The sequence below is a fragment of the Trachurus japonicus genome, chromosome 19 (assembly GCF_045865225.1).
Source record: "Trachurus japonicus isolate A0001 chromosome 19, Traja_1.0".
Lineage (NCBI taxonomy): Eukaryota > Metazoa > Chordata > Actinopteri > Carangiformes > Carangidae > Trachurus > Trachurus japonicus.
In genome coordinates this window covers 9,332,840-9,349,146 of record NC_140925.1, presented here as the reverse complement: position 1 = coordinate 9,349,146, position 16,307 = coordinate 9,332,840, and the positions used below count along the sequence as shown (strand labels likewise).

The following is a 16,307-nucleotide window of genomic DNA, read 5'->3' as shown; positions in this document are numbered from 1 at the left end:
AATTTTGATTTTGTGTCATTAAATCAGTCTGACAGACAGACTGTATTGTCTAACCTCTACCTGCAGACATGTTATGTTGCTTTTACAAACTATCTTTTAGCATTTTTGTTATCAGGTGGTAGGCTATTAGTTAACAAAGCTAACAATAACAACTTTCCCTTTCCAACTTGTGAGTGGAAGGTGCTCAAATAGAGGATTTTTAATAGTTTACTTGTTGGCAACACACACAAATCTGTTCAGTTAGCAGCAGAAAGGCGGAGCGTGGAGATTTGTATTAAAACCCAGGCTGTGTGAAAGACAAAATAGCAAAGATAGTCTGTCACATTTTGTTTTTCTCTCTCTGGGTGAATCATTTCACAAGTAAATATCACAGCAGCAGCACAGCAGCAGCAGCACAGCCATCGTCTTTAACCCATCGCCTGGTTGATGTCCAGTGTTGATTAGCAAGTAGAAACCAAACCAGCAGTGAATATGAATATTGGACGTACAGTAATAAGCCTTTTTTTCTACTTTACCACTTCATCATCTTCTTCATTCATGGATGTTTTCATTCTTATTTAGGCTAATGTTCATGTTCTCCTCTGTTTACACTTGTATAGAGTTCAATGTGTGTGGTGTGGTGTGGTGTGGTGTGGTGTGTGTACAGTGGGGATTTCATTCTTTGTGATTTATTCCAAAGGAGAAAATAACACAGCCTTGAGCTTTTCACACACACAAACGCACTCACACACACACACACACACACACACACACACACACACACACACACACACACACACACACACACACACACACAGTCATGTCTGTGAATTCAGAGGAGGTTATATTGACTTACATTCATTTCCTTCACTGTAACCATAACTACCACTCACCTTTAACACAAAATGTCATGTTTTCATCTCAAATAATTCACATTATAGGAAGATGTAACTCCCTAACACCTGAAACACGCACACACACATGCTCTTTCTCACACTCCCACCCACAGTTTTGCGAGAAGAAGAATGAACAAATCAGGAAGATAGAGACAAATGCAGGTGTAGAGAGGAGTAAGGGATGAAGGAGTGAGGAAGAGGAAGATCCGTGACATCTGTGTGTTTTGATAAGTGATATGAAATTGTAGATTAATCAGCCGCTGACTGTTCTGCACCTGTGCAGGGGAGGTGTTGATGAAAATATTGAGCTGTTTTTGACTCAGTACACAGACAACCACAGCTCTCTCTCTCTCTCTATCATCAAATGCATACAATTAAAACATCAGTATAGGCTTCATCTTTGTCCACAGCAGAAATATTGCCATAAAAACGATGGACATGGCGTCTGCTCGGTGAAATACCACCAGGTTCAGCATCGTCTCTCTCTGTTCAAACCTAAGAAATCAGGTTGAACGTGACTTTTTCCTCCTGCGCTATCTCCAGCAGCTCTCAGAATAGTAATGTTATCCCCTCCAGCAGTTTTGTTTTTCTGGTGGTGTGTAATGAATACTACAACCTTGTGGGATCATCAGTGTGAGCTCCTCCAGTTTAATGTGGTAAATGCTAACATTGGCCACTGGTGAGCAGGAGCAGAGTTGTTTCTTATGCAGCCGGAGCTGCGTCTTTATCTGTGTGCAGGCTGGGCTGGGCCGCGGTCAAGGGCAGCACAGTGGCAGATGGCTGGCTACAGCCGAACACAAGCCTTTTGTTGAGCACAAACTGTTCAGCAAAAGACAAAAAAAGAAAGTCAAAGAAAGAGAAGAGATGGCGAGAGAACAAGATAACGAGACTTGGGAGGTGTTTGTTGAAATAGCAGGTCCTTGTAGCTCCCCTCACCTGAGGACACAAACTCAACTTTGCAGTCTCAGGGATCTTTCATCCGGCAAACAGCAACTCTGCAGAGACTTATACCGTTCACTGCACTGAGTCATACTTCAAAGCTCGGCTCGGTGTGTGTGCGTGAGCGGATATTTATGTGTGTCTACCGTCCCAGATAGATGTTAGAGGGGGCTGGTAGGAGAAGGTGCTGCTTGCTTTACTTTGATGAAACAAAAGGTGAAAGGGAACAAGGAGCATGTGGGTGAATCTGCAACTTGGAGATAGTTTGTCAGAAGTGGATAAAGAACTTATTGGCCTTCTGGTGCGGAGTTAGATAAGAAGATCAACACTACACACATGTCGCCTATGTATGTTTAATATACAGCTGCTTATCTTCACTGAGCATAAAAACTGGAGATCAGCCAGAAACAGCTAAGAGCTTGCCCTGGATCAGTCCAATGCAGTAGTTACTCTCATTATTGATTCATCTACCAGTTATTTTCCTACCAAGGTTCTGGGTCTGTAAAATGTCAGCAAATATTGAAAAACACCTGTTATGAAGGCCAAATATCCAATATCGTACCTTTAAATGTTATGCTTTATCTGGTAAACAGTCCAAAACCAAAATTTTCGTTCATTCATTCAGTTTCCTGCCACAGAATATATATAATTTTTTTATTTTTTTAGATTATCTGAAATGTGAATAAATATCAAGTAAGCAGATTAAGTCCAATCCAGTTTGAGCTGGTACCTTGTAGCCAACTTAACCACTTTGATGTAGGTTTCTGACAGGTGTTGAAGCAGTTACCAGCTCTTATTCTCACCAGTTATATATGTTATGTGAGAAATGTATTGTTAATTAACTGTATTACAATGATGAAACAATCTGGTACATAACTAATTATTAAAAAACATAGCATTTCCCTTGAGTTATTGTAAGGTTCAGCATTTTTATAATAGATTCCCACCAGCTGTTTCCCCTTTTCCAGTTTTCATGCTAAGCTAAGCAGCATGTCTATAACAGACAGCCATGAAAACCCTATTGATGTTGTAATCCAACTCTACATCAGAAAGCACATCACACCTCTGCTTCCCAACATGTTTTGCAGGTTGATATTAAGTTTGTCTCTTCACAACTGGGGGGAGGTGTGGTGCTGCTGTCTGCGGGCAGAGGGGAGCAAAAAACCAACACACAGATGCACTCCAGGCTTCACTTGGGTAATATTTTATTTACTCATTAATCTTCAAAACTATTTTTCATAATAAATTTCCACTTTATGTTCATCAAAGAACCGTAACAATAAAAATAAAAGTAAATACTGTAGAAAAATTGTACATATAGAAAATAAACATGGTTAATGAACACTTAGATGTAGAATCCCATTGGTTGAGACACCTCCTTTGTTTCAGATGGCAACACAACAGAGAGAGAGAGAGAGAGCGGGAAAAAGAAAGCGTCAGACACGGAGGAACCGGAAGGACAGATAGGGAAACGTACTAAACGAGGGGAAAACAAGAGGAGGGAGGAAAGATGAGCTCAAAAAGGCCAGTTAAAGGATGGCGAGAATAAGGGAATATGTTAAGTTAGTTTTGACGTTATACTTTGAAATCTCACACACAGTCCTTTTTCGCGTCCTTTTTTCTCGCCATTGTCCGTTTTGCATGCATCTGACTTGGTTGGTTACGTTGCTTTAGTTGGAAGAACTGGAGGGGCTTGTTCATGTCATGGCACTTGTCGTGTTGATACGTCACAGGGCTACAATTCTGGAGCTGCACTGGGCTCAGACACCGCAAAAAGTCCCAAAAGCCGATGATTCTGCTGTAGCCCGTCGGGAAAAAAAACCCCACCCGTCGTCTGTCTGTCTGTCTGTCCTGCGTTGATCACGTCATCATGAGTATTGATAAATCACTCAACCAACAGCGTGAGGACAAAAGGACGCAAAGAGAGAAGACAGAGAAAGAGAAAGAGAGAAAGAGAGAAGGGAATGAAATCAAAGCAACTCAAGTTGTGGTATAGCCAATGGCATCATGAACTGGATTTTTTCTACCTATCAGCAACACATGGTAACATTTACTTTGTTCTGTTTTTGATTCTTTTCCTCAGCTGGTTTTTGCTATAAAAGGTGGTCGGTTAGAGAGCAGGTATAGTGGGCGTGGCCTATAAGACATCAGGCTTTTTAAAAACAGGACAGGGCCTGTGGTGGGCGCACACATCCAGGTGTTGCACAACAGTTACACTGCGACCCGAAACACTCCTCCTCCTCCTCCTCTGTCCTCCCTCCTACCCCCACAAACAAACCTAACAAACCACCACTCCACGTCCACGGTACAGCTCAGAGAGACTCAGGCATGCAGCACACTTCTTCGAGATGGTCACACTTTTTTGTCGATGAGAATTTGAAACTGAGAATCGACGCAGAGAATAAAATCATCGTTGAATCCCACACGCTGCAAAAAAAAAACAACATTTTTAAGTGCGTGTTTAGAAATACTTCAAGCCAAGGTGGTTAAGTTTATGATGGTGGTGCGCCATGGCGGGTGTAACCTCAACGCAGTATAAATCACACGGAGTAAGATAATTCACGTGCAATAAGACCCCCCCCTCCCGAACCCCAAAGAGTCTATACTGCCCAAATGTTCTTCATATTCATCATTATCATTGCCATAACAATTATCATAAGGGTCTTTGTCATTTTCACCATTGTCTTCTTGTATAATCTTCAGAGTCTCTTATGAAGATATGGTGGGTCTTTAGCATTGCAGGTACGTGTATGTCTGCATGTGTAGATTGTTAATGTTTTGGCGTGTGTGCATGTGTGTTTGTCTCTGTCTGTGTGTTTGTCTGTGTGTGTGTGTAAGTGAACGACACCGCAGTCATGCACGACTGGTGTCTGTAGGTAGCATCTGAAGTCTCAAGTATCTTGTCCAGGGGAAAACAATCCCTCAGTTTTTCCGCCGATTCCACCTCTGTGATTTACAGGTCGCCATAAAACATCAGCTCTGCAGCGTAACAACACACAGCCCCCATTCATTATGTGAACGGCACCAGCGCTGCCTCTGTCTTGCCCATTCACTCGTAATTCACTGCCCCCCCTCCCTCCCTCCCCCCTCTCCCCCTCTATGTTTACACCCTGATTTCCTGTCCTGATGCTTGTTGGATTAGACTTGGACCGTTGGTGTGCTTGTTTCTTCTTCAGCATCCTCAGTGCTTCATCGAGTCCCGTCTGCTAACGGGGGGGAGGAAGGCCAAGAAGCTTTAGGAGGAGACACTTAGTGCTCGTCTCGGTGCTTTTACATCATCTTTGTTCTCGTGCTCTCTCGTGCCTCTCAGCTCAACACACTCAAGTCTGCCGTTTGCTTCACTTATAGAGTCTTCCTCGACCTCTCTGAGTCCAACTGGAGAGGTCTTTGCGGTGGCAGGATTTGGAGTTAGTCGTCTGGCTGGCTGGCTGGCCCCCCGAAAATGGTTCTTCACTTGGGAGTTGAACTGGTACTTTCTAAATCATTTGGAATGGTGTTTATGTTCATAAATCGAGCCTCTCGCAAAGGCTTCGTTCATTGGTTAATAATGTACAATAAGGGTCCATGCCCTCGGGCCAGTCTGTCTGTGTGTGTGTGTGTGTGTGTGTGCTTGTATGCGTGTGTTTGTGCCTAAATGTTGTGCTTGAATATGTGTATGTTTGTTGTGCTTGCCAGCATGTGTGCAGGTGTGATTATTGGAGAGTAAACATTAACATCGGCATGTCTATGTCAGTGTGCATGTGTGTATTTTTTTGAATTTTTTTTTTGGAGAATATATCTATTTATGTACATATACCGTTATATATAAAGGTGTATGCGTATATGTCTGTGTGTCAGACGCCTTCTGCCTCAGACGTAGTACTCCTTGTCTTTGTTCTTCTTGTTCTTGGAGATCTTGGCGATGCCCAGCGGTTTGTCCTTGGCGCTGCCGTTGGGCTGCGTGGCCGAGTTGCTGATGTAGTTGCGGCTCTCGTCCACGTGGTAGGAGCCTTCGTCGCGGTTGCGGTACTTGTACATGGCGTAGAGGAGGATGAGGATGCAGAGGGCGGCGGCCGCCACGATGCCCACCACCATGCCCGTGGTGCTGCTGCTCTCTCGCACCACCTCGGACGGACCCGTGAACACCTTTACCTCTGGCAGCGGAGGACGAGCTGTCGGAGGAGGAGGGGGAGGGGGAGGCATGTGATGTCAAGTATTATGGCATACATTATTAATCTGGATAACATGTCAAGAGGGTGGGTGGAGAGCAGGAGCGAGATGATACAATGCATCATCATGATGAATTATTTGACATGCATTTTGCATAATGCTGGGAAGGGAGAGCTGGAGCTTAGAGCCAAAGCTGTTTCCACATTATCACATAATGTGTAAACAGATTACATTACACCGTGTTGAGAGGAGGGCCAGAGCACAGGTGAACATTATATCAATTTTTATTACACACAGTTGACACTTTATGACACACTCAGGAAATGAGGGCTGCAGTGCAGTGATACATGACACCACATTAAATGTCTGTTGTAAAAAAAAAAAAAAATGCATGTGAATTATTTGGGCTGCAAAGGGATGACGTGAAGAAGAGGAAAGTAAAAAGGGAAAAGGAAGGCAGCATGAAAATAAAGATAGGCGAAGGAGGCCGAAGAAACAGAAAGCAAACTAGAGGATGGAGACGCAGATTGGAGAGTGGATGGAGAGTGTTAAAGATTGCCTGGAGGCAGGAACTTAAGTGGAAATGAAAAATTCATTGTACCGAGCGACAAAGCAGAAGAAAAAAAAAAGAAAAGAAAGTGGGCAGCAGCGGCTGTGGAGGACACATGGAAAACAACTCAAAGTGGCAGAGCGATGTGTGCGTTAGTGGCGCCGGTTCTCACCTGAACTGGGGTCACAGGGGTCGATGTCTTCATCGTCACTGGGACACTCGGCTGAAGCCACCAGCAGGTCGTCTGCCGACTATGGAGGAAGGAAACATTTGGAGCATAAGCACACACATGCACAGATGCAAACATTTACACACATATATATAGTATACTACATATATTATATAAATGACATCCTGTGCTCCAAACCCCTTCTGTTTATTTTCTACATGTTAGAGCACACAGCATCAATCCACCGCCCACTCTTTTTCCAGTTTGCCCCACAGCGATGGAAGACGGCCAAAACTAGAGGACCAAGTAGAGAAGAAGAAATGAGGAGGGAGGAGAGCGATGTTAAATCCTGTTTGAAACCACAAGGGGAAAGTCAGATATCATCTCCCTCTCTCTATTGACCCTCCCCCTCTTTTTCCTCCTCTGGCCTTTCTACACTCCACACACCTCTCTGTTTTCTCCTCTCCATCTGATACCGGCGAGCGTTGTGCACATTGTGTCTGAGGATCGTGGCGGAGCGTGGTGGAGCTACAACGAAGAGTAAAACCAGTTTTCATATTATAAATATTCCAGCAAAGCACTCGATGTTTAATTTAAATCTTAGCACCTGTCCATCAGCGGCGCGTGTCAATAACCCAGCTAGAATTCAACCTCTAACCCACATCAGCCGAGTAAGTAATATCTCAACAAACGCTCCGTGTCTCTGTGTCTCACTCCCTCTCTCCGTGGAAAAGGCCCTCTTTTCTCTCTGCTCCATCCCTGCTCCTCCTGTTGCCATGGCAACTCTAAGTTCAGGCTGTTAAAAATGATGGGGAATATGAAAAAAAAAGGGAGTGTGCACCCACAGTGGGGACCTGTGCATTGATTTGCCATTCCAGCCAGGATGAGGATGAGGAGAGTGGGGTGAGAGAAGGAGGAAGGGAGGAAGGGAGGGAGGGGTGGGAGTGAAAGATAGATTGATGGATTAAAAGAATGTTTGGAGGAGACAATTGGGGAGAAAGAGAGAGAAAAGAAGAAGGGATGGGAGGAGGAAGAAGAGGAGGAGGAGGAAGAGGAGGAGGAGGACTTCAAAGTGCTGCGGTCTTTACTTAACACCGTGCTAATGTGCTCCGCATATTCATGAACTAACTGTTAAACATCGCCTGCCTTGACGCTTCGGCATGAGATACGAGTGTGTGTGTGTTTGCGCGTGCATGTGTATATGTGTGTGTTTTAACCACACTGGGCGCTCAGTGCCAGTAATAAATTAAAATTGGATTGTGATGCATTGCAGTAGATGTTAGTAACCCAGAGAATAAAACAGAGGGGAGAGAGTGGCAGAGCTATAAAAAAAAAGAGCTCTAGAGGCTGATTACAATCGGACCGGAACAGAATCTGAACCGAATCAAAGTGCTAAATGGTGGATGATGTCTTCGCTGAAAACCTACGGGCAGTATTTCAAACAGAAAAATCATTAAACAGCTGCTCCATCCTCGCTTTCGCTGTTTTTTTTTTTTGCCTTGTTGTCTTGATTACATAAGGTTAGAGCAGCGACCGTTATTTTATTTATCTGGGAGAAAAAATATAGCCTATGCTGCTGCTGCTGCTGGCCTTGTATGGTGTGGTCCAGGGTCCTGACAAGTCTACTGTGGTTTAGTTTGGCCTGAATCATATATTAAGTTATTGATGCTTGACTCTGTCTTTCCTCCACTGCCTTTCCAATCAGTTTCTGCCCACTGGGCTGTCAAATGCTGCTAGGGCGAGCTTAGCCGCTGGATTGCAGCCAGTCAATAAACCTCTGTGCCATTGCCAGGATCCAAATAGCATAAGAACCAATCAGCCGGTAGGAAACACATCACCCCCTGACATCTGTCACCAATCAATGTAAAGCCACTGTGCTTGGTTATTGATCCAGACACCTATGCGCCCTCCACAGACTAGACACCTGTTTTGAATCCAGATTTACGGCTAAAAGCAGACAAGTACATTTAACAAGACCCCTCCTCTGATCTGTGACATCACCCCATCAGCTGACCGCCCCGTTCAACCGGGAAGGTGTCAATTGGACTATTGATCCCACCTATCACATGGGGTGGGGGGTGGGGAGTCGGGGGACAATGAACACAAGGAAAAACTGGAGACACGACTTAAATCACATCGATAAGTCACAGAAGTTTATAGAGGATGTGCTAAGCAGTCCAGGATGCCTCCACTCCGGAGACCAACAGAGCATGCTGACACAATGATGGACAAAGATGCACATGAGGGAAGAGAGAAAAAAAAGGAAGAGAGAGAGAGAGAGAGAAGAGAGAGAGCATGGAGAGAAGGAAATCTGCATGCTGAAAGAGCAAAATCTCTACCTGAGCAGCCGAACAGTGCCAACGGCCGTCCATGCCTCCCTGACTGCCTTCACACATAGTAGCTGCACTCTGTCCTCACACACTCGTGCAGAAGATTCAACAGCTTGTCTGCTACTTTCACAACTGGAAATCACACACACGAGCCCTACAATAGCCAAACATGCTCCATTGGTCTATTTCTACTTAGACACATCTATCTACACAAGACGAGCACGAGCACTACAGTACAACAAATCGGGCTGAAGTTGGCAGCAGGCTGATGAAGAGATCCTGACGAGAGAGGACAGAAGCTAGCTCCACTACTGCAGATGGTGAGATAGACTCATACACTGCCTGCATTAACAGCCTATCACTGGAGCTCAACCACACAGAGAGAGAGAGAGAGGGAGGGAGGGAGGGAGAGAGGGAGGGCGGGAGAGAGGAGAGGAGAGGAGAGGGGGGAGTGACGGGTAAATATGGAAAGATATGGAGGGAGAGAGAGCAAAGGAAGAGGAAAAGAGAAAAGTGAGCAGAGGGGAGGGGAGGGAGAAAGTATCTCCAGAAGATGGATGGAAAGAGGAAAGAAGAGAGAAGAAAGGCAAGAGGGAGAAAAAGATGTGAAAGATATGGAGAGCGAAAGAAGATAGCAAGGGGGGAAAAAAAACCCAGATAGGGAGGGAGGATAGGAGCGAATGCGAGATAGATGTTCTGAGGGCTTGTGGAAGTGTCTGGGTCAGCTGATTCCTGATAGCCAATGGGGCGCAGCGCTGCGCCTCGGGTCTCTTCTATCAGTCTTTCCATCAAACGCCAGGTACGCACTCATACACATGAACAGAAAACACACAAACAAAGCACTAAAAAAAAAATCAAACCCAAACTCAAGCAGCTCTGTGAGTCAGAGCAGCCTCTAGCATAAACACTCAAACACTCTCACACAATCTCGCCCTCTCCTCTCCTCTCCTCTCCTCTCCTCTCCTTGCTGGTGCGCTCAGCTGTCATGCATTATTAATCCATTCCACGTTTTAACACACGTACACACACATACAACAACAAACAGCACCAAAAAAAAGAAAAAGAAAAAGAAAATCAATAAAACGTGGACTCCAGGAGGAGGAGGCACATAACAAATTTTTTACTGCACAAAGTACTGACGGTAGGAGTAAACCCATGGGGCGACTTAGGCAGATCCACTTCGACACACACTCAAACTTGGGGTGTGTGCGTGAAATCGATAAATTGCTTGGACCCGCGGCAGCACCGCCACCTTTGGAAGACGTTTCTCATCGCCCCTCCTCTGATGCAATGTGCTGCAATTCAAGCTTAATGTTCTCAATCCACCTGAGTGGGTTTTTTCTTTTTTTTTTTTTTTGCATGTGTGTGAGTGAGTGAGAGTGAGAGCAGTGTGTGCAGTTTGTGTTCGTCTCTCTACATTGTGCATGTGTGTGTGCATGTGTGTGTGTGTGTGTGTGTGTGTGCACTGGTTAAGGCCAGGTTGGTTGCTAAGCAACACTAGGCAGCCTCAATGGAGAAGCAGTAGATTCTTTCTTAAATAAGACAAACACACAAACACAAAAGAGTTTGTGGGGCCAGAGCAGGCAGGCAGGCGAGGAGCGGTTGGACTCACACCGACAACGGCAACGAGCGCACACACACACACACTGCGGTATGTCGAGCATATAGCCGCGCTGACCTACTTCTCATACAGTGATATTGACTCCAGTGCACAACTCTCTGCATCCCCAGATTTAGCACTGACATCAGCATAGGAGCAGAAATAGTGTTTAAAAAGCACACAGACATATAGAGAGGGAGAGATTTAGAGGTGAGGTGTGAAAACAAGCCCCTGTGTGACAACGCTGTCACTCTGCAGTGCTATCCATCCAGCTCTCATATCCATTATTGATGCCTGAGGCTTAGCTCACAGCTCTCGGCGTTCTATTATTTATGTCTGAAACAGCTGGTAGTTTATACACAGAGGAGCTATTCTCTATGGGAGTCTGGATGGGAGAAAAGAAAGCAAGCAGTGGGTAGTGGGGTTCACTATCTCCATGGCAACTTGTATCACTGGAGAGAGAGAGAAAATGAAAAAAAAAAAAAAAAAGGATCTTTTTCAGTGCGGCAGACAGGCAGGCACACCGGTTTTATAACACAGAAGAAGAACTGCAGTACACACAGACGCCCACAAAGAGCCGAGACAACATCTCGGTAGTGATCTGAACAATAGAGGAAAAAAAAAAGAGTCGGTGCCGGTGTAGCTACCTGCCGATTAATGCGTCCTCTGACATCACCATCATCGACCGCAGTTGCATCCACTTTGAATACGCTTCGATAACAGTTATTTGTTTCTATTGTTGTCGAGGCCCATTTGCATCAGTTTACTAGGCTCATATTATGGGAAAAGCCATTACAACCTCCATTAACACAAACATTTCTCCTCCTGTAATTTAGTTGGAAGGAGACCACTTAGTTGAGAATTTGCCATCTAATCCTTTCAAGTGAATTAGCTGCAGGAGAAAACAATCGCATGTGGATGTGAGTCTTCTTGGGAGAATATGTGCAGCTATAGAATATATATATATATATAAATATACATATATGCAGATGGATTAAGATTAATTTGCATGCATGTTTAGGTGACATTCTGCTGTAAAAAAAGAAAAGAAATACAATTTGCTGTGTCTCTTTATGGTGCTACACAGCTCAAATGATGGTTTACAGCTCACACACCTCAGATGAGCTGGAACAAACTTCCACATGATATAAGACTTTTTCATTATCTTTGAATTTAAGTTAAAAACGTTAACTGTTAAGTGTGGCCATCTCCTGTTATTGCTTTTGTACTTGGACTGTACTTTTGTGTTTTTTAAATCCTGATCAGGTCTATCTTCCCTTTTTAAAACAGGCTCCATAAACATAGTAGTGTGTGATTTCTTATGCTTAAAGTATTTAATGTTTGAACCTAAGTACGTTAAACACTTTTTGCTTCTGTGTATGAAATGAGGGACATAAATAAATACTCTCCACTCCTACATATATACAGTATGTCGCCCTCCTCTAGTCCCTGATTAGTGGGCTGTGTGCTGGATAATCCTCTTAACTGAGCTCAAAAAGAAACTTATCAAAGCAAATTAACACTTTTTAATGACCCTTTGTCACACGACAGGCGGGAATGATGATGTTACTGGACATGTATGTTCAAGACGTCTGAGAGATAACATCTAAACTCTTTCATGACCACACACATAACATATGTAGGTAGACCCTGCATGATTTGTTTAGACTTTTTCGGATTTCTATTGTATCCTTGCACACTTTTTATTGCAAGTCCCTCTGTCTTCTATTTTACTATTGTATCTGTCGTATTTATTGTTTCTGACTGTGATTATTTGCTATTACCTTCCCAGGGTCTCTGCAGGTTACACCAGCTCAAATTTAAGACTTTTTAAGACCTTTTTAAGACCATTATGGATGAAATTTAAGACCTATCATGACAAATAAAAAACGTACAAAAGAAATGCGGAGTCACAAAACTAGAAATTGATTGCAATATATACAGGGGTGCAAACTCATCAGGGGTAGAAAAGGTGACAAGATACCGACCCCCTAGGGGGGTCCGGGGAAATTTTTTTTTAAACGAACTTTAAAGGTGAATTTACAGTCAATTTTAACATGAGACTAGGGTCCAGATTTACTCAGGTTTGCACAGCTTTTGCTCCTGTTAAACCTGCACAATCTGTCTCTGTTTGGTTTTGAAATATGTGAAGGGGGTCTTCAGCCTATGCAGGTTTAGCATGAGCAAAAGCTGTGCAAAACTTAGAGAATCTGTCCCTTGATGTCCATCAGATGAACCTTGCAAACCTTGCCTTCAAACTAAATAAAATTGAATACAGACCGATTGGTTCATTGTGAAACATTATTGATGTAAATGTGTTTTCTGTACGTAGGCTATGCTCCGAGGCAGCGCTGCTCTTTCTGTCCAATAACACACATGAAGCTTAAAAATGCCATAAGCTACATAAAACATATTAAGTGGCAATATGTATTATTACGATGTTCAAGCAAACGGTTTGGTTCACGGTTTTGTGGTCATGGTTTTCGGTTCGGTTTCGTATATTTTGATCGTTGGGAAAATCAATCATGTCTTGTATATTCAGGTTAAAACTTAAAGAATGAGGCAGTCTGACATCTGATACATCATCGTGACAGTCTGAGGAAAAGTAGGTGAGATTCTGGCTGCAAGGGAGGATCATTGATAGTTCCAACATGTTTTAATTTGTTGGGCAAAGAAAGTTATCTAACAAATGCTAAGAACAATTAGATATTCACTGAAATATACAACCTATATTTATTAATTGTGGTTCTTACAAAAAATAATGTCTTTCACTGGGGGCAGTGGCGGTGGTGAATATCGCTCCTTTTTTTTTTTTTTTAACACGTTAGTTTAGGCGGCAGCGCTGGAAACCCTGTGATCAGAAACTCTTTGTGGACTCTGTGAAGACAGACGGGAGTGAAGCCGACCTCTCCTCTGCTTCAGAGAGGGACAGGCTTGCACTGTCGGACCTGGGTCTCTGCTCCGTGTCCGGAGCCCAGTCGAGACCGGAGCAGAGACCGAAGACTGACCGCAGAATATGCTGTGAAAATACTCTGAATTGACGGAGTGAAGCGCTACGGCGCAACGGAGACAGGTCAGACAGCGCAGCGAGGAGAACAGCACATGAGGAAGATGAAGATGAGCCACTGAATAAGGAGGGATTTAGAAATAAAAGCCGTGCTTCCCTCTTGTGGTCATAGCGTAGGTTTTTTTTTTAAATATATAAGTCGCTTCTGAATATAGGTCGCATGGCCAGCCAAACTAGAAAAAAACCGCGACTTATAGTCCGGAAAATACGGTACATCTTTTTATTTAAAAATGCTCGCCCATGCTGGGCATAAGAAAATTTAAGACCTGTCTAAAATTATTTAAGACTTGAACACAATAATTCAACAAATTTAAGACATTTTAAGGCCTAAAATTTAGATTTTCAAATTTTAGACTTTTTTAGACTTTTTAAGACCCCGCGGATACCCTGCCTTCCATTAGGACCTAATGTATCCAGTCACGGCAGTCTAATATTTATTGTATATTCATTGTTCTTTACCTTTGTACTACATTGATGCTGTTTCTATTGTTTATATGTTGATATTTAATATTTGAATTCCTCACATCCAGACGTGTGGGTAAGTGATTGGTTTGTGTCACACAGCCACTCCTATTTAAGATGGCTTCCTGTGGTGGCGCAAACATTTGCTTGAGAAAGGTCTAGTACCGAACGTACGTTGCATAATAAAATTCTGCAAGTTGGCTTAGTGTGCGGGAACTCTTCTTTTTCTAACTTGGACTTGATTGTCGCCCTCCGACGCACCTGCCTGAGAAGTGGATGTGCAAAGATTTTTGCTTTTTCTGCTTTTTATGACCACACACATGAAAACACTTGATGCTCTGACCTGCTGCGTGGCGCCCTGCTTCCGGTTGGTGGCCGTGGTGGTTGTGATGTCACTTATGGAGGGGGCGGAGTCGGACCGGTTGCCGCCAGCTGCGGCGCTGGACTGCGGGGTGATGGAGGAGGACGGCATGTCGCCGACCAGCCGCGCGCTGCCGTCCACTCGGATGTGCGGGTGCCCCTCGGCGGCCATGTTGAGGATGCGCAGGCCGTTGTAGTAGAGGCCGGACAGCTGACCCTGGAACATGCCGGCGCCTTTCTCGCCTCCGCCGACGCGCACCGTCGTCTGGCTGTTGAAGATGGTGAGCTGGCGACCTATATACACACACGCGCACAACACAAACACACACAAACACAAACACACACACACACACACAACACACACACGCCAAGGACACACAGGTGCGCCAGGGGGAAGAAGGTGGACGGACACACGCAAATACAGTCACACACACATACATACCAGTGGTCACATACGTGCATACATACACACACAAGAGTGTTTGAGTGTTACACAATCCACCACCCCCAAGCTATGGTTAAGAGGATGGGATAGATTAAGCATGGCAGAGCAAATCGAAGCCGTGGAGAACCGTGGAGAAGAGCTGAGAGAGATAAGAGTGAGAACAGAAGGAGGGGAAGAAGAGGAGGAGGGGAAGAGAGGAGGAGGAAGGGGTGAAGAGACTGAGGAGTCGAGGATGAAGAGGCAAAGAACAGGAGGAGGAAGAGGCAGCAGATGAGAGGAGTCAGAGGGGCCCCGAGAAGACAGGGGGCTGACAGATGGTTGCTATGGTGATGGCTGTACGGCACGACATTGTATTTGAAGGAGCAGCAGACAAGGCAGACAGAGAGACAGAGATCTAGAGGAACTGTTGTAACAGCCCTATGAAAGCATGCACAGGTTATAAAGCTCTAGCACTGCTCACTGTTAAAGGGACTAGAGGCTAATTTAAGGAGCTCTGCTGAAGTTTAGGAGGAAAACTTTTACATTTTTTCAGAAAAAAAAAGCATCGCTCTATTAGTCATTTCAAATTTACATAATTCTTACATGTCACAATATACTTTGCATGTACTTTAATTTGATTACAAAATTGTTTTTCAACATAAAATCTTTAGTAAATGCTTTATTGTTTACAATTTGATAAGAAACAAAATTATTTACCAGTCTTAATAAAGCATCTTTTATCAGCACTTCTTTTTCTATTTTCTGATTTATTCACATTTATATCTCTCCATCGTCCCTTTAACCTGATATTATCATATACACACTAACAAGATACGTTCACAGGCACTACAGTTTACACAGTATTACACACTACAGCTGCCCAACTTTTAAATACTTAGTTATGGATTTAGATTTTTAGATGTTAGTTGATGGTGCACAATAAAGTATATTCAACTGTCTTCAAATTGTCTTTTTAAAGCTCAAAGTTTTAAGGAATTTTAATCAGGGTTTTTACCTTTGTCGAGTAGCCAATCGTCAACTACTCGACCGAGCCGATAGGGGATTCGCTGTCTGGCGATGGCCAGGCGCTCGTTATCAATGTTGCCTTTAATTTAGAGATGAAAACACAGTAGTAATTACGCACATCCAAACGTGGTACAGGAGCTGGATACAAAAAGAACAGCAATGAAAAGAAAGTAATGGTCTGCTCATTGTTGGCATGTCACTGCGTTAAGGTAAAAGCTTGTTGTGCGAAGAGAAGAAGAGCTGAATTCACTATGTTTCCAGTGAGCGGACTCTTACTCTCTGTTCATTGGGTTTAATTTAAAGAGACATTTCAGGGGTTAACATCTGCAAGAGCACAGGGAAATAATGTTACAGCT

The 16,307-nt window shown here is 43.8% G+C and overlaps 1 protein-coding gene across 16 annotated transcripts in view; it reads right to left on the bottom strand.

Moving 5' to 3' along the window:
* Positions 1-3,002: 3,002 nt before the first annotated feature.
* Positions 3,003-16,307, bottom strand: part of nrxn1a (neurexin 1a) — a 62,807-nt gene continuing 49,502 nt past the window's right edge. For 10 of the 16 annotated variants that reach the window (XM_085761079.1, XM_085761077.1, XM_085761081.1 and 7 more), the window contains 4 exons: positions 15,941-16,030; positions 14,485-14,795; positions 6,686-6,764; positions 3,003-5,965 (listed from right to left, as the gene is read on the bottom strand). In XM_085761079.1, coding sequence (XP_085617205.1) covers positions 5,664-5,965; positions 6,686-6,764; positions 14,485-14,795; positions 15,941-16,030 — 782 coding nt within the window. In that variant the 3' untranslated portion in view covers positions 3,003-5,663. The remainder of the gene's footprint in view (positions 5,966-6,685; positions 6,765-14,484; positions 14,796-15,940; positions 16,031-16,307) is intronic. The other 6 variants (XM_085761087.1, XM_085761089.1, XM_085761088.1 and 3 more) reach the window with 1 other exon arrangement.